This window comes from Miniopterus schreibersii (assembly GCF_964146895.1).
Source record: "Miniopterus schreibersii genome assembly, chromosome: 13".
NCBI lineage: Eukaryota > Metazoa > Chordata > Mammalia > Chiroptera > Miniopteridae > Miniopterus > Miniopterus schreibersii.
The window spans coordinates 3,425,281-3,443,004 of NC_138113.1; the positions used below are offsets into that span (position 1 = coordinate 3,425,281).

At 53.3% G+C, this 17,724-nt stretch overlaps 1 protein-coding gene across 8 annotated transcripts in view; it reads left to right on the forward strand.

The window, feature by feature from the left end:
* LPIN1 (lipin 1) overlaps nt 1–17,724 on the forward strand; it is a 74,491-nt gene that overhangs the window by 3,331 nt on the left and 53,436 nt on the right. For all 8 annotated transcript variants that reach the window (XM_081155985.1, XM_081155989.1, XM_081155991.1 and 5 more), the window contains exon 2: nt 9,989–10,045. Coding sequence is in view for 4 of the 8 variants with exons in the window: in XM_081155992.1 (XP_081012118.1) it covers nt 9,989–10,045 (57 nt within the window). In the remaining 4 variants the exon portion in view is untranslated. The remainder of the gene's footprint in view (nt 1–9,988; nt 10,046–17,724) is intronic.

Genomic DNA, 17,724 nt, shown 5'->3' on the forward strand with positions numbered 1-17,724 from the left:
AGACTTGGGGAAGAGTAGGGTTTCAATAAACAGCCCCCGAGGCTGGAGCCTTTGAGGCTGAGGCTGAGCCTGAGGGAAAGGTGACTTTGTGAGGGCAGGCTGTTCCCCTGAGCTAAGTCTGCAGGGTTTGTTCCTCGGCCGCTTGGGATTTTATTTCTCCTGAGCTGGGCATGCATGGTGACATTCATCTTGGTCAGGCATCCAGTCGATGACAGAAAGCAAACACACTGGGCCAAATGTGTATGCCCCAGAGTGAGGGGGGTGGGGGCAGAAGCTTCGGGCCTGGGCTCAAGCCCCAGGTTTGCCACTTACAAGCTTTGATTTCTGGGAGCCTTAGCCTTCTCATTTATAAAATAGGGCTTACAATACCTAATAATGTAATACTCGCAGGTACTGGGTGAACGGTAGCTATTATTAGTAATAGCATTAAACCTGAGAAAGACAGCCTGTTGGTACTGCTGGTCTGTAAATACAACGGGGGGGAGAAATCAGTTCATTTCCATGTGGACCACTGGCCTTAGCATTGGGAGGAGGAGATGCACAAATCCAGATCCCTTTGTCTCCTAACATAGGGCAGAATTCTGAGGGTAGTCTTCATCCAGACATTTAGCTTGGCATTCAAGGCCTCTCAAAAGCCAGCCTCACCTTCCTTCTCTCGGTTCTGTTCTCTCCTTCATGTGTGACCTTTCTTCAGAGGCACTGAGCCAATGGGTTCGGTGGGTCTCGAGGGAGGTGAGCATCAGGACAGACAAGGGGGTGAGTAGACCGTGTCAGAGAGCAAGGGAGGGGTGGGCTGGCCCAGCATCCCAGGGCATCGGCCTTGACTCTAAGTGAGAGGAAGTCGTGGGAGTATTTGGGGAGGGCACTGCCTTGGAAGGTGTGCATTTTGGCCTCTGGTTGGTGGACTGAGTCTTTCTGTTTGGCCATGGCTGGGAGGACCCTGTTTCCACACCCTGTGGCATCCTGCAGGCCCTCCCAGGTCCTCCTTTACCACATAAAGGGGCAGCGAGCCTTTAACTGCCTTCATTTGGCCCCAGTGTCCCGGCTCAGAAACATCCCCTAGAGGGCGCTGTTCCCCTGGGACTCAGGACAAGGCAACCCTTGGGCAAGTGGAGGAAAATTGAAAAATGAATTAACACATAAAACATTTCAGTCCACAGTTAAGAGAGATTTGCTGACATTCTCTTATTCTAAGGACAAAGTTATTTGAACTTCAAAGTTGGTCCAAATGAATGAAAAGGGGACTTGGCTAGTTGTGTCTTCCCTGATTTGACCTGGGCAGAAACTGAGCTTATTAATAGCCATCTGATAGGCACTTCACAGTTCATGGTGAAGCAAGACGGGATCCAGTTTCTGGGTTTTATCCATTAGAAATGCCCAGTGGGTGAGAGGCCACAGCTGGAAAGAGAAAGACCCGTCTTACACGCTGAACGCCGCGCAGCCGTCTTGTGTAGTGGTATTTTGCAAACACGGGAGTTATTCCCAGTTTATGGACAATTCAAAGCGCTTTCAAAAATGATCAGTGTCAGGGTTTATGATCATTTCTGTTGTTTACTGAGTGCTTTCTATGTGTCAGGTGCTGCAGAAGGCATTTTCCCTGTTAGTCTCATCAGCTCTCATAGGAACTGTGTGAGCTGATTATTGGCCTCAGTTACACACAGAGGAGCTGAGGGAGATTCCTCCACTGGCCTGAGGGCTTGTGACTGGTAGTGGAACCGTAATTCTGGCGCAGTCCTCCTGCTCCGAAAGACCACGCTCTCTGCACTCGACTGCCTTCCTGTTTTTCTTGGCAGCGCATTTGTAGGAATGAACTCGAACTCTCCTGGGAACCGCTTCTCCCAGCCTGTGTGTGTCTGCTGAGCCCTGATGCTTAGGGGGAGAGATCTGGTTCCCCAGCTGGGACCGTCTCACGTGGATGATGGTCATTTCCAACTGATCCCGGTACTCAACGCCTCTTCTTAGGGTGATGGTGGGGCCGGGTAGGGAGTAACGGGAGAGACACTGTTCCTGATGGGTCCCGCCCTTGTAAACTTTTTGAATGAAAGAAGGCTTGATGATATTTGGGATCCTTCCTGCTGGATTGGAAGGGGCCTTGGGGCTGGTCATCTGATCGGGTGTTGTCCTCAAAGCTGGCCCTGTGGGAGTCCTAAGAGTTGCTCTTAGTCCTGAACATCAGAATCAGTTACGAAGTTTCCAAATAATACAAAATATGCAGACAGCATTCATGACCCTACTAGGGGTTACGCAATTCACTTTTTGAGGCTTCGTGTATCTGTCTTAAATGTCATTCCACTCTCTTTAGACCTGTCAGAGTCCTCTGCTCCTGTAGTTCTGTTGTTATCTACTGTATTGATTTTGTTACATCTGAAAATCTGACCATAAGTCACAAACATACTTTCTATTTCAACCCAATATTGAAAAAATGTCTCAGAAGGAAAGAGGCAGACTAGAGCCAGTGGTATGAAATCATCGTCCAAGTGTGTTGTTAGTCTAACTAGCTGTAGATATTTTCCAACTCATGTTTTCCAGCCGCTCCTTCAGGGCATCCGGAAAGATTTTATCGGACATCTTGTTGAAACCGTTAGGTACCATGCCTTTGTCGCTCATGTTCATGCCTGTGCATGTGTACGTGTGTCTGAAATTCCTCTCATCTGAGAACCTAATTATTCTATGAGAAATGAATGGGTTTACTTCGTTGAAGATGTTCCTTCTAAATTCCTGTGCCTGCCACTTTCTTATAGGTTGCTCATGTCCCTGGCTTCCCAACACTAAGAACAGCCCACTTGGGGGCTTCAGGGTCAAGTCCACGCAGTGACCACACCCTAATGGAACCTGTCTTACTGTGTGTCCTGGGAAATGCTGGCACAGTCAGAGCAAATCGTCGTTACTCCCCCCAGGGTTCTGAACACTTTCACTCCCTGTGAAAACGCCAGTGGAAAGTTAGGTCCCATTTTCTCCGCGCTTTGGCTCTGGCCCTGTGCGAGTTCACATGAGTGACCTCCCTTGTCAAATGGGCTGCCTCAAGGGTTCCACGAGGTAACACGGTGCATCCCAAACGCCAGAACCACCCGGGAGTGTGAGAAGTCCCTGGGTGCCGCTGCTAGAGACTTAGACCCAGCAGCTTGGAGTGGGGCCTGGGCATGTATAACGTGAGTGGACTGTCCGCTGATCCGAGACGCACGTGGGTGCAGATGCTGAGCAGCAGTGTCGGTGAAGAGCTTAGCAAACGGCCCTGGAAGCCGCCAAGTGCTCTGCCGAACCTCCAGCCCCTTCCCTCTCCCACATGCCCATCCCCCTTCTCCCCCGAGGTACACGGTGCTCTCCTGTAGCGGTGCATCCAAAAGGAGAAACCACAGGATGCAAAACATTTAAATTGCGCTTCCCAAGATGTTTTCCTTGGATAAAAATAAAAGAAAGGGCAATCCCTAGCTCAAAGTTTTCACTTCAATCTTACCATTGTTGTTACAGAGGCTACACTACCTTCCCTTTGTGGAGCCCTGAGATAGAGGTCACTAGGATTCTGGCCCTGCCCCTGAGATCTGGGGCTTGTATTGCAGCTGAGAGATTAATGGCACCCAGACCAGCTAAAGTTGGGGAGCAATCTTATTCTGGGCCAGGGGCCAGCCTTCCTCCTGTCCTTCAAATCTCACTCCAGAGGCTTTCTCCGTACTTCTGTCCGGCTGTAAGTGGAAGGAAGCTTTGAGGTCATTGTGACGGACAAGATAACATGGTGGGTGGAGGTAGAGAGTCAGAAATAGAAAAGGTACAGGGCTGGGCCTGGGGTCTCCGCTAGGTCAGGGGGCAGTTGTCTTTGGAAAGGACTCTGCACCAGAATTCCTGAGCAACTTTTTATTATTATTATTAATTTTTAAAATATGTTTTTATTGATTTCAGAGAGGGGAAGGGAGAGGGAGAGAGAGATAGAAACACTGATGAGAGAAACATCTATCAGCTGCCTCCTGCAAGCCCCCTATTGGGGATCGAACCCGAAACCTGGGCATGTGCCCTGACGGGGAATCGAATCAGAGATGTCTTGGTGCATAAGATGATGCTCAACCAACTGAGCCACACTGGCTGGGCTTTTTAAAAATTTTTAAAAAATACTATAGAATCCCAGATCGTATCTCTATGGAATTAAGTTTCTGGCACTGAGCCATGGGCACATTGAACAAGTTGCCAATGTACCTCTGCTGTGCAGCCAGCTTTGGGACACACTGATCTAGAGATTCTAGAAGGATCTAAATGTGGTCCAGGCACTCCACTGAATGGTCTGGTCCACAGCCTGATCTGGTCTGAATCTAGAGCACTGTGCTGTTCACAGTGTGGTCCGCAGACTAGCAGCTGTGTCAGCATCGCCTGGGAGCGAATCAGAAATGCAGACGCTCAGGCCCTATCCCAGAGCCCCGGGCTGACTGATAGCCCTGTGTGCTCCAGGGACCGCCTCCTGGTTGCTTCTGGAAAGAACCACCCATTCCAGAAGCCTGGCTCAGCTCATGCATTTGCAGCAGCCCTGAGCCTATCTGTTTTCCCGGCTGGAGCTGTACCCTGGTGGCCTGGGGCTAGATGCAGGGGGACAGGAAGGAGGCCCCCTGGCCACGCTGGGCTAAACCAGGAGTCAGCGTTGGCTCCTGCCTCTCCTGGCTTTGGCCTGAAAGCTGGAAGCCTGCGGGCCTGGGTGTATCAGGCCTCGGGAATTCGGCCTGCCTCCCAGCACGAGGATGCCCAGGGTTTGCTGTACCTTGATGGCTCGCTGGATCCTTCCTCTCCTGCCATTGGCAGTGGCTCTGCCTGGCCGGGACAAGGAAAGGTCACGGCCCACGGAGCGGGGAGTGGAAGAGGGCTCGGTTGGCTGTCTTTGTGGCAGAACAACTGTCTCACACCTAATCTGTCAGCCTTGCTGGCTATGGGCACTGGCAGAGCCTGGGCTTGGTGCGTCCCTGCCCACCTCCCGTCTCACTCCTCCCCTCCCTTCAGGGAGGAACAGGCCCCACCCCCAGGTCCCTGTGGCAATCTCAGGGGAAGGAGAGGACAGGCCCAGCTTGTCATGCCTTCCTCAGCTTTGGCGCATTTCCCAGCCCAGATTCCAGCTTCGCTTACGGTCCTATCTGGGGATGTGAGTGAGCCAGTGGTGGCCAGACAGTGTCACTATGCTCAGTGCTGACTCTACTGTCATTTTCTCTCAATCAAGGGACAATCTTGCCCTCCAGTGCCCCTCCCTGCGGGTCCCAAATCCCCAGGGGAGTGTGTCATCTCTGCTGGCTCAGCCTGTGGGGCACTGGAGGGAGCCCAGAGGATGGGGCACATCGTGTCCTGCAGTGTCCTGATTCCTTGGCTGCCACCCGTCTTGCCTGCCCCTGGCTCTGCAGCCTGGCCAGGGCCCAGCTTCACGGCCGCTATCTTAGGAGAGCAGCTTTCGTAGAAGGAACTGGATGTACCTAAGGCCAAAGGGCATTTTCTGAGTTCTTTATTTAAAAGTCCTCCCGGGAACCAGGGCTGCTGTGACTGGCTCCCGTGCCACCCGCCTCTTCTGAGAAATGCAAGAACAAGGTCACGTGGGCCTAATGTCCTCAAAGGCTGCAGTTTCTTCATGTTCTGGCTGGTGAAACCCACCTACTTCTGAGTTCATGGATCAGGGCCTGATTTTCAAAAGCTGGGCTTTTTAAAAATCATCACCTGAGGATATTTTTTTTCATTGATTTTTTTTAGAGAGAATGGAAGGGGAGAGATTGGTTGGCTCTCATACACTGCCTGACCAGGGCCAGGAATCAAACCCGAGACCCTTTGGTGCACAGGCCGATGCTGTAACCACTGAGCTACACCAACTAGGGCTAAAAGTTGGGCTTTTAAATTGCCCAATGCTGTGTCTGCAAACTTGGGAGCATCGGTGGAGGGTGAGTCGGAGGCGGCCAGCTGGACAAGGGGGGCAGTGCCATTCAGAGTGGAAAGAGCCTGCACGGCCTTGTGACAATCACTCACGCTTTCTGAAATTCAGCTTCTCCGACAAAAAACCAGTATGGCATTACCCACAATGCTTAGAGAAGAAGGGTAGGGACTGACTATGTGCCTGGCCCATAGTAGGTGTACATTATTATTCCACACTGAGGAAGATGCGCAGTGGCCATCGGTCAGCCTCGGTCCACAGGTTGAAATCCCTCCAAGTGCAGCTTCCAACGGTGACCGCGAATCAGGTGTGAGTAGGGTGCTGGGCACGTGGTGTCTCTAGTTCACTGTCGCTGCAGCCAAGGGTTCAGCGTGTACGAGTGTAGCCCTGAGAGTCTGCCCCGCCTCCAGCGCTTGCCCAGCCTTGGCGAGGTGCACGATGCCCGGGGCACTGTGGTAGGCTGAGTGTCAAGGCTGCCAGCCTCCTGGTTTGTGTGGCCGTCGTGGCCTCTGCCATCCTGACCTCTGTCCCGTTGTGCTCTCTCTGCCCGTTGGCCCACTGCCACCCCTTGTGCCCGCCTCGTGGGCTGTTGCAGCAACCTCAGCGCCTCCTCCCTGCCTCTCAGTAGGCAAATCACAGAGAAAAGAGCGAAGGCTTTGGGGTTGGACAGACCTGGGTAGAGTCTCACCTTGGCCACCTCCACAGCACGTGACCTGATGTAACTAACTCACTGGAGGCAGCGAGGCTTCAGGAGACACGTGTGTGAGTGACCAGCACGGCCCCAGCACGGGCTGGGACTCGCTCAGTGCTGGCTAAGACGGCCCCTCCCGAGAGCCACGGTGCTCCCTGGCTTCCAGAGGGCTCCTCCGCAGGCGCAGCCTTGCATGAGTGTCACTCCCCCGGACAAGCCGCCTCGGGGCACCCGGTGCTTTCCGTCTTAGTCTGCGCTCCCCTTCCTGACCCGCAGAGCTCTTTCTCTCTCGCTCTGCGTCCCACGCTCGCTGTACTCTCGCCTCCTCACTGGCTTACGAAAATGCCAAGATTACTCGTGCCTCCTTGAAGCACGCGTCTCGTCTTCTGTGGCACGTCCGCCCTTGTTGGCTGGTGAACTCCTACTTGATCATCAATGCCCAGCTCTTCTGCGATGTCTTCCCGGACCCAGGAGATTTTCCTCCCCCTGGGCTGTCCATGCCTCCAGGTAGCACACATAGGGCTGGACTATAGAGATTCATTTCTGCACCTGTTTTTCTTGCCGGACTATGAATAACTCTCGGGATCGTGTCATCTTCCCGATTGCCCCAGTGACGGACTCAATGCTCAGCACAGGGCAGGACAGATAGCAGATGTTTAATTAGTGGATGGCTGGGTTTGACTACGCCAGTGCTCACGGTCTCTCTCTGAGTTACAGCAGCGCTCAGGCCTGTCCCCAGCACCTGGCCCAGGCAGCACTCAGAGTGGACTCAAAATAAGAATGAGTGATGTGTAGCGATGGTGGTAATAATAGTAATAAATAATAAAATACAGCATTTACTGAATGCATGCTATGTGTTGGTTTCTGTGCTTAGTGTTTTAAATTCATTCACATTTAATCCTAACAATAGCACTATAATCTTATCCCTGCTTTACAGATGAAGGTATTGTTTTACTCTTGGTGTATCCAGGGCTGACGTGTCCTTTTGGGCTGGTTGGTATCTGTTTGGTGGGGGCTGTATTGAAACTGTTCCTTAATTATTTTGCATTCCCTTTGCCTGGTGTATATCAATGTCATGATTTTACCACGGTGTCCCCTGCTCTGGTGGCTTCAGGATGCTGTGTGTTTTAAGTGTACCCAAGACTTGTTTTATTCAGGTGTGATAAGACATGTAAATGACTGTCATGAAAGAAGACGTTTGTAACACTCACAGGCCCCTGCAAGCAGGAGGCAGGGTCACTTGGGGAGCCCATGAGAAGCTTAAACCTTCCCTATTCGGCACACCAGTGGGTGTCCTCTGGGCCTGAAGCAGTGGCAACTGAGGCAGAGCCAGGAGTGTCCGCTTTCCCAGTAGCTGCCAATGAAATACAAGGCCTTGGGAAGAGCCTGCACTGGGGGTTGCTTCTTTACGGGGGGGGGGGGGGTCCATCCTGGATGTCCCATCTCAGGTAGCTGCAGGGCCCAACTCCACCTTCGTCTTTCCCTTAGGAAAAGTACAGAAGTAAGGCCGTCCATGGCCCCCCTTCCATACAGCAGCCTGACCCACATGGAGTGATGCCGTGGCTTAGAGGTCAGTCAAACCTCGGTTAAATCCCAGCTCACCCTCCGCCACTTGCTAGCTGCTTGACCTTGACCAATCCCTAGACCTTCTGAGCTCATGTCCTTACCTGCATGTTGACAAAATTATACTTTCACTTGTCCATTGAACAAGTGTTTATGGGCTGTCTACCATGTGCTGGACACTGCAGGGAACACAGTGAGAGGTGTCGTTATCTGGATAGTTACACAAACAAATGCAACTTTGCAAATTGTGCTAAGTGCTCTGAAGGAGCCATAAGGGTGCTATGAGAGGCTACAAGTGTGATGTGATCAAGTTGAAGAGGCCAGGGACAGCTTCTCTGAGGAGGTGCACTTGCTGTGGTCTGGGCACGAGTAGCAGCAAGCCAGCTGAAATGTGTCTCGGGCAGAGGGAATGGCATGTGCAAAGGCCTGTGGCTGGATGGAGTAAGTTGAATAGGAGGGGGTGAAAGGCCAGGGTGACTCGGTCAGAGGGGTCACAGGGAACAGTAGGAGGTGAGACTGGACAGGTGGGTGGGACATTTGTCCACCAAGGTAAGGAGAGCTTAAAACTCATATACATTTTATATATTTACTTGAATGGTTTTAATCATGGGGTGACATGACCAGATTGTGTTTCAAAAAGACGACCTTGACTGCGGCATGGAGAATGTACCGCAGCATGGCACAAGGAGACGTGAGCGATCCCACTAGGGAGCTATGGCAGGCAGAAAAGGGGCCCCCCAAGATGTCCATGTCCTAATCCTTGGAACCCGTGAATTTTTTCATTGTGTGGCAAAAAAGAATTAAGATTGCGATGGAATTAAGATTACTCACCACCGACCTTAAAATAGGCCGATTATCCTTGCTTATCCAGCTGGCCCAGCATCACCCGTGAGCTTGGAGATGGGTCAGCGGGCTGAGGCATCAGCAGCACCCCACCTGCCCAGCTGGCGGTAAAGGTGGAGGAAGTTTTAGTCACTTCATTTCGTAATCGGAGAAAAGGAGTTTCTAAGACATGAAGTGAGCTACCCAAGACCAAGCATTGCTAAGTCTTATACCCAGGGCCTAGAGCCAATTCCCCTGACTACAGGTCCTCTTTCCACTTCTATACTATTCCAGGGAGCCCCCAGGGGACCCAGGTTAGACAGAGCCTGTTGGCCTGGTTGAGTGTGACGAGCCCGTGGGCCATCCAAGCAGAGGGGTCCAGCAGGTGGCTGGATGTGTGCTCTGGAGCTGAGGGGCCAAGTCTGGCCTGGAAATCCTGACCTGTGTGGGGGTCAGCAGGGGGGCCGTGTCACTGAAGTCTTTCTAAACTTCAATCTTCTCATCTTAAAAACAAACAACAACAAAAAGCTCAGTCTTCTCATCTGTAAAGAAAGGCTAACAACAAAATATTTACCTCATGGAGCTCATGTCAGAGTCGGAAGAGATACTGCTGTGTAAAAGAATAGTGCACCGTACAAATGCTAGTTGCTGGTCCTGAATGTGCTCGGAAGCGGAAAACGCTCAACTGCGGAGCCACGCCCGGCCGGGCGCGTTGTGAATTTAAACTGCTGACACCCTTCCCAGCCTAACTCCTGTGAAATCTGCATCTGTTGTTCCCAGCGGTGCTGGCGGGTGGGTGCCTGTGCTGTGGCCCCTGAGGAACTGAGTTGGACGGTTTGAACATCTGTATCCGACGTGCGATGTGCGTGACTTTTTGCCGCACGCTGTGATATCCCGCGGGGCCGAAATGGACATGGTAACTGGACTCCACGAAGTGGGGTTTAGTGTGTTCACAAGGCTGTGCGACCATCACCACTCTCTAATTCCAGGACATTTTCATTCATTAATCTCTAACGTTTTTTGTTTTTCAGATTCCAATAATGAGGGACCCTGGATGGATTCGAAATGTGTGGTCTGCAAACATTAACGTGAGTGAAGTTGCTCTGACTATCCTAATTCTCTTTGTGCATTTCAAGATGAGAGAAAGGACTCTTTGACAAACCATTTGTTTATGGTCTTGGGCAGACGTAGGCTCCAAACCAGGCCCCGCCGTTCAGCTGATGCTGCCAAGTTGGCCTGTCGCATTTTCCTCGAGGTTTGATTAGCCCCAGATGGAGCTAGGAATGTGATGTTTAGTTTCTAATCTTCCCTTGGTGCGATCTGCCCACTGCCCTGGGCATGGGTATGACTTGTTGCCTCCTGATTAAAGAACATTCGGTGGCTCCCTAGTGCCAACAGGAGAGGTTCATTTCAGTATCCAGGACGTTGTTGCCTCACTGTGTGTGGTCACATATATCTGATAAGATTCAGGCAGCTGCCTGCAGCCCCTCAGTGCCTTTAGCAGATCCTGCCTCTTCCTCCTGTACCCATGGGCTCCTCCGGCGTCAGTCTCACTGCCCTGTGCCGGGTCCCCAGGCCTTAGCCAGGCCCTTTGGATCATCCCTGTGACTGTGCTCAGTGCTTTGATCTCTGCTTAGCCTATGGACACTGTCTTTTGGGACCTCCCTAGACCCCAAGTTCAGTAGCTAGAGGGTTACACCCACCCCTCGTGCCTGCTCCAGCTTCTAGACTCTCCTCACGGATCTGCCTATCTGAGCCCCCATTGTTTGGGATGCGTATCTGCTGGAGCCCCTGAGGGTGGTCCCAGCCTGTATCTCCAGTTCCTCTCTCCTAAGGCACGCGCCCGGCCCTGGAGCTGGACTTCTAGCTTCAGTGACACCATACAACTTGCTGTACCCCACACACCTTAAACCTGAGATCCTTGCTTGTGGAGAACAGATGTGGGCTGCTAAGTCTGGGCGTGGAGAGGTTCAAGAAAGGACTTTGGGGAAGGTCCAGGGACAAAGTGATAAAGCCTGGACACTTATCTGTCCCTCTGTGGCCTGTCCTAAGCTATGGGATGTAGAACAAAGTAACAACACTTAGTCTTTGCTCTCGAGCTCACAGTCTGAGAGCGCCTCTGGAAGAGAGTGGGGACCGAGGGGGTCTTGGGGGGCTCATGAGGCCCCATGCAGTGCCGCCAGAGCGAGGTTCTGCCTTGAGGTGAACCCGGAGACTCCTGTTAAATGAATGAATTAGGCCGCTGAGGGAGGCCTGGCCTGGGACTCAGTGAGGAGCAGAAATTCTGTTTCTGGCGGATTGGCAGGGACGGGGCCCAATCAGAGGCCAGGAACGCTGACCAGCAGACAGTTAGTGGCCGTTGAGCCTGGACTGAGGGAGCCGTGTCCATGGAGGCGAGAAGGGACAGAAAGTGCGGGTGAGTGAGCCCCTCTCCTCTGGTAGGAGCGCAGGGTCAGCCGAGGCCGCCTGAGGCTGCTTCCCATGGCCTAGCCCCCCTTCTCCAGACCGAGGGGCGGTGGAGGGGGGCAGGAGGGCAGGGCTGCAGCCCAGGTTCCCAGCCCAGCCTCTGGCCAGTGGCTCTGGTGTAAAGTGAGGCAGGCAGGGAAGGAAGACTGGCCTCTACTGAGGGCCCTGTCCCGGGCCCTTCACCGAGGTCATCAAGTGACAAGACAGGAAGCCACAGAGAGAACAGGCGAGCGAGAAGTTTCCACTTCGAGGGTGAAGTTACAGAAAATCGTTACTGTCTACTTAGGAGTCCCAAGTTCTGGTCACAGCTCTGCCACTTAGAACAAGTGTGTCACTGGACAAGTTAGCTACCTTCTCCGAGCCCTGTTTTGTTCCTCCTGGTACGTGGTGAGTCCGTTCGGTCCTAGATATGAAGGGCTTGCTGTTTACCCTGAGGCTCTGCGGGGTTTGTGACGAATCTTGGGGTGGGAGGTTTAGACGCAGCTTCAGAAAAGTGCCTCCCAGAGAAGGCGAGTGTCATGTAGAGTCTTGAAAGAGGCCTCGGTTAGGCAGGCGTGGAGGTCGGAAAGCACGGTGCCTGTGGGGAGCTGGAGCGCGTGGGAGATGGAGGAAGCTGGGTGCTGATGGCCAGGGGTCTTGTCCACCTTCCCAAGGACCTTGGGCTTCATCCTACAGGTAGTAGAGGGGGTGGCTTAGAAGGGCGTGGCACAGGTGATGCCACATGAGGTCTGCAGCCCACGAGAGCATAGTCATGGGTGGTGGGGGTGCTGGAGACGGGACAGGAGTTGAGTCTGAAGTGCCCGTGGACCAGCCAGTGGAGGTGTCCCGCAGGGAGCTGGCTGTGTGGTCTGGGGCTGAGGGGCTCGGTCGGGCCTGGAAATCCTGACCTGTGTGGGGGTCAGCAGGGGAGCCGTGTCCCTGAAGGGGGACACGGTCACACAGGGAGAGCGTATGGCACAGGGAGGTGGGCAAGGGCATATCGGTGGGTTTCCAATCAAAATCTCTTCTGTCAAAGTATTTGGTCTTTTTTATACTGTTATCCTTACAAGGTAGGCTCATAAATTCCAAAAATGCTTAGTGACGAGAAAACCAAACACGAAGTGGGAGTAAAACAGGGAGAAGACAGACCCAGAATCCCCCTCTGCCTCTGCCTCGGTCTCTCTGCCCCGTCTCTCTCCTAATGTCGCATGTGTTAGGCCCCAGGGTTCAGGGAGGAGCGTGCCGCGGTTGGTCTTCCCCTTCAGGGGTTCACCAGCCAGTGGAGTACGTACCGTGACACGGTGGCCGCGCTTCGTGAGACGCGCCACGGGGGAGGTACACGTGGGCTCATTAGTATAGAGAAGCCAACGGTTAATTCCTCATGGACATGAGGGATGTTTGTGGAAGGGGCTCACGGAGGGGTCTGGCTTTCGATAGAAGGGTCTGGCTGTGGACTGCAGAGGCCCAAAGAAACACACCCTCACCAACACGCCCACACGCCCCTCCCTCCCCTGGATTCATTCGGGGCAAAAGGCCTAGGCTTCTGGAGAGACAGGCGAGCTCCAAAATGTTCCCCCAAACTCCTCCGTCAGTCCTGCTTGTCGGGACGGTGGCACAGTTTGTTCCACTGAGCCCGGGTCACCCTTCCTGTTGTGCTCAGAGCGGCGTGTGGTTGAAGTCGCCCACCTCTTGGCCGCCCTGTGTTTCGACGGAGGCATTTCTAATAAGAGCCGCAATTCCCAGAGTTCTAGATGATCCCGGCCCTGCTACCTGAAACCGTATTTTGCTTATTTCTTGTTGTCATTGGGTTTGACAAAGGACTGGATTTAACATGTGGTCTTCGTGGAGGGAGCGCATTTTTGTAGCGGGGAGAAGTGAGCATTGGTCTAGATTTTGATTTATCTTTGAAAAAATGTTATCAAAGCGCTTCATGCGTCTAGTTTGCAGAAAATCAGCTAGGAAACAGTGGCTCACGGATAAGCCAGTTTCCTCTCCTACGTCTAGGTCTGTATACGTATCTCCTTGCCCAACGTGCCCCAGACTCACACGCTGATGGGGGAGAGTCTAGCCGATTCTCAGAGCGTCCCGTGCAGACGCCGTCTCCTCTCCCACCCCTGCCGCCTGCGTGTCATCTCACCCCCTTCCGTCTGTTCTGCCTTCAGACTCGGCCTTTCTCATAGGTGGACTTTTTCTTGGGGGAGGTGTGTTTTTCCGGGAAGTTCTGTTTGCCTTTCTTTTTCCTCAGTAGGAGAAACAGTCGTCCCCCCCCCACTCCACACACACACACACACACACACACACAGGAAGGGGCTGCAGCCCCTCTGCACGCCCCAGCTTACAGCTTGCTCTGTTATTATTTCTTCAATCACTTCTTCCCTTTGCACTCACCATCCAAATTTCATTAAGTACCTTTTCCATGAAAGATGCCCCTTCCGTTGAGAGCTTTTAAGTTCTGAAGCCTCCCAGAAATTTAATAAGACGTCTGGAGGTGGAAAGGGACGATACATGTGCATTCGTGGGTTCGGCTCCGCCTCCCACCTGCCCCAGGGTTTTCTTTTTGCCCGGAACTGTTAACGGGCAAAGCTGCCTGAGGCTTTCACTGTGTTCCCATCTAGAACTGCGCCGCGAGGTCTCTCCCAGCCAGTCGCTTTTTTCTAAAACGCGAATCATCACGGCCGGGCGCCGGGACAGCGCCTGGCACGGGTTAGCGGCAGGCAGGACCGGCACAGGATCGCGGACATGGCCCTTTCCTGCTCGGGGAGCCCTGGGGTCTCGGGTTTCGCAGAGGCGCCCCACGGCCCCTTCTCCTCTGTGACCAGGAGCGCCGCGTGGACGCCCTCCCGCGGGATGAAGCCGAGCGGCCCGGCCCTGCTGGCGGCCGCCCTCCTCCTCCTCTGCCTCCGCAGGGCGCAGTGCAGACCCGCGCAGGCCGTGGACAAGCCCGGGTACTGCCCCGAGTTCTCGCTTCACTGCCCCTTCACGATGCTGCCTTCGTGCTGGCGCGACAGAGGCTGCCGGAGGGACAAGAAGTGCTGCTTCTACAACTGCAGGCACCAGTGCATGGCGCCCTGGCGGAGCCTGGACTGAGGCCGGGGCCCCTGCCCGCGCCTGAGCAGACGCCGGGGGCCTGCTCAGACCCGGCCGCGGGCCTCCAGCCCTGCCGTGTTCCCCCCCCAGGACTCCCCGTTAGCAGAGCTCAGTGCTTGTAACACAGAGAAATAAAGCGTTACGCATTTAAAACAAACGAACGAAAAAGGAACATCGCATGACTGTCTCATCTCAGCGTGTTCTCCATCCGCCCCGTTTGCCAAACCCTTCTGCCACCCCGGGGCGTCCCGTTGTGAACGGCCTGCCCATGTTCTCTCTTGCTGGGGACACTGTCTGTCTACTGGGCCTTGACCCCTTTGAGGACAGAGGCACCTCTCTCTCTCTCTTTAAAAAAAAAAAAAAGCTTCTTTTTATTGATTTCAGAGAGAGGAAGGGAGAGGGAGAGATAGAAACATCAATGATGAGAGAGTCATTGATCGGCTGCCTCCTGCACGCCCCCGAGTGGGGATCGAGCCCGCAACCCTGGCACGTGCCCCAAGCGGGAATTGACGGACCAGCAACCTCTTGGTTCATGGGTCGATGCTCAACCACTGAGCCACACTGGCTGGGCGACAGAGGCGTCTCTTAATCGGTTACCTCCCACTGTACCTTGCACACAGTGAGGCGCTCAGAAATGGCTTGTGGCATCAGCGAGTTCATGCTTTGGGTCATCCTTCCCCCTTCAATCATGACGAGGGCACCGATATTTTTAACACCAGTCCATGCCCAGTTTATTTTTATTAGGGTGAGTATATTTTCATTTTAGCTTATTTTTATTGTTTCTACTACTATGGATATATTTTTGCAACCAGCCATCACAGCCCATGATATGGTATGTAATCATTCATTTAAACACATTTACTGAGCACCTACTGAGTGCCAGGCACTGTGCTAGATGCTTAAACAGAAATGGTCTTTTCCTTCCTGCAGAGTCTGTCTGTCTGCTGGGGAGGGGTTTTACCATAATTGCACACACAAATGGAACATTTTACCCTACTAAATACTTGGAATAAAAGATATGTACAACAGCGAGGGTGTCTAACACGGGGAATTGACCAGGCTCTCTCCTGAACCCGGGGCTGGTCTCAGACCAGCTTCCCGCGGCGTCCCCGATCTGTCCTCACTCCCTTCTTCTCTCTCTCCCCTCCTCTGGGCACCACCCAGGGCTGACATCACAATCCGCATGGAATCACCAGAATCCTGCTGCCCAACAATGAGCGTTTCCCGGACCCTTTGCAGAGGGCCAGGATGAAAAGATGATGGAGGAGAGAAAATGGGTTGAGGGGCAAGATCAGGAGGCAAGAGAGAGAAGGGCAAGCCGGGGGTGATGGGAGCCAGCCATGCCCATCCTAGCAACAGCCAATAAGTGGGGGGCTGGGCTGCCGAGAACTAGAAAACTACGGGAAAGAGGGAAATCGACCAGAAGGCCAAGGCTCCCATGAGCCGGGGCCTCCATATGAAGCTGTCGGAGGTTCAGTGGGTCCTGCCGGTATGCCCTCCACGTGGGGGACACCGGGCTTTCTTCCAGCAGCTAAGGTAAATGGCAGGCAGGGGGGATGGTGCGTAGCTAGGTTTCAACGTTTCTCCATGTGCTGGCTTCTCACGCACAGAACTCCCTGAAGAATGAAGTCTGGGGACACTAAAACCCTATGGCATAACTCTTGGGGTTTCAATTCTACCTTCTGTTATCTGATGGTCTTCTCACGGAAATCTTCTAAGAATGATAAACCATGGTCCATATTTGTAAAATTCTAACTTATACCAATGCTTCCCCCACCCCAATATTTTATCTTATTACCCCGCGAAACACAAAGGCCATGTTGTGTGGGCGTCTGTACCAGCGAGTGATACCAAGTGTATTTGCAGGGAGTTCTCCAAGCTGGCGCCTTGTCAGGAATCTCCAGAGTCTAATTCCCGTTAGGAGGACGACAGGCAGGAGGGCCAGGAACTTCAGCTTCCCAAGCCAGGACCCCCGGAGCCCACAGCACCTTTGTGAAGTAGGTGAGGTTTGCCTTTGGCTCCCTGGCCCCCCACTTCTCCCTTTTGCTTCGCATATGCCACACATTTACTGAGCACCTACTGAGTGCCAGGCACTGTGCTAGATGAGGTATTTGTAATGCCCAGAGCAGTTCCACGGAAACAGTCATCAGCAAAGGAGTCTTTCTAGGAAGTGCGGTTTCCTTGGGATTTAAGATAGTGGTTTTTTTTCTTCTGTTTTGTTTCTGAATTGGGAATGGGAAGTTGTCCGAGACTTCTCAGAACAGCCAGCTTGTGTGGACAGACACCCACAAGGTGGCCCCTGGTCCGGACAATGCCCTCAGGGGCTGCCTGCGTCTCGCCTGAGCCCGTGTGGGGATGGGCGGTGCACTGCCGGTGCCACCCATGTTCATCGACTCAGAAACGGGTACGTTTGTAAACAGGTCGTCCCTCCCTCTGTTCTCCATGGCAGTCGACTCCTGACCATTGCTTGACCCTGTAACTGGGAATCTAGACCATCGCAGAAGTCTTCCAGCCATCCTGCATGGTCTGCCCGCCGGGCCAGATTGCACACACAGGAAGACACCTCCCCCCTTACGCAGCCAGGCTGATGCAGCCCATTCCACACATGCTCTCAAATTAAATGACAACCCCTCCTCAAGTAAGAGGACTGGACAGCATCGAGTGTCACGCACAGTGCATCCTGGTGCACTTGGCAGAGGGGTGGCCATCTGTGTTAGCTTATTGCCTCTATCCAGAGGAAAAGTGAAACTCTGGTCTCTTTATGACAGGAGATGGTTTTGCAGCTGGGAGCGAGGCACGGCCCCGGCCCAGGTTTGGCGCCTGCCCTCCCGGGAGCTAGGAGTAGGGGCACCATCTTCCTAGCTGCTCACGCGGCGCGCATGTGGCTTCCAGTCCTCGAACGTTTCCGAGTTGTCCAGGTGTCCAGAGGCTTCCTTAGCTTTTAAAAAGATTTACTTGCATCTCAGGAGGGGCAGAGAAGAACTTATTGATAATAAGCGTTATACAGTAAATGCTCTAAGGAGGAGCGGGCAATCTCTCGTTGCACCAGGGAAGGTTGAATTTCTTGGCCTGCATTGACCTTACACCAGGAAGGGGCAGCTGAGCGACAACTGTGCAGTTTATTTCACAAGACAGAGGGAGCAGGGGTGGGGAGAGAGGCCAGAGGATACCGAGAAGGTGTTCCCACGCTACCGGGGGGGCTGTTGCTGCTCTGTCAGCTTCTTGTAGGTGCCTA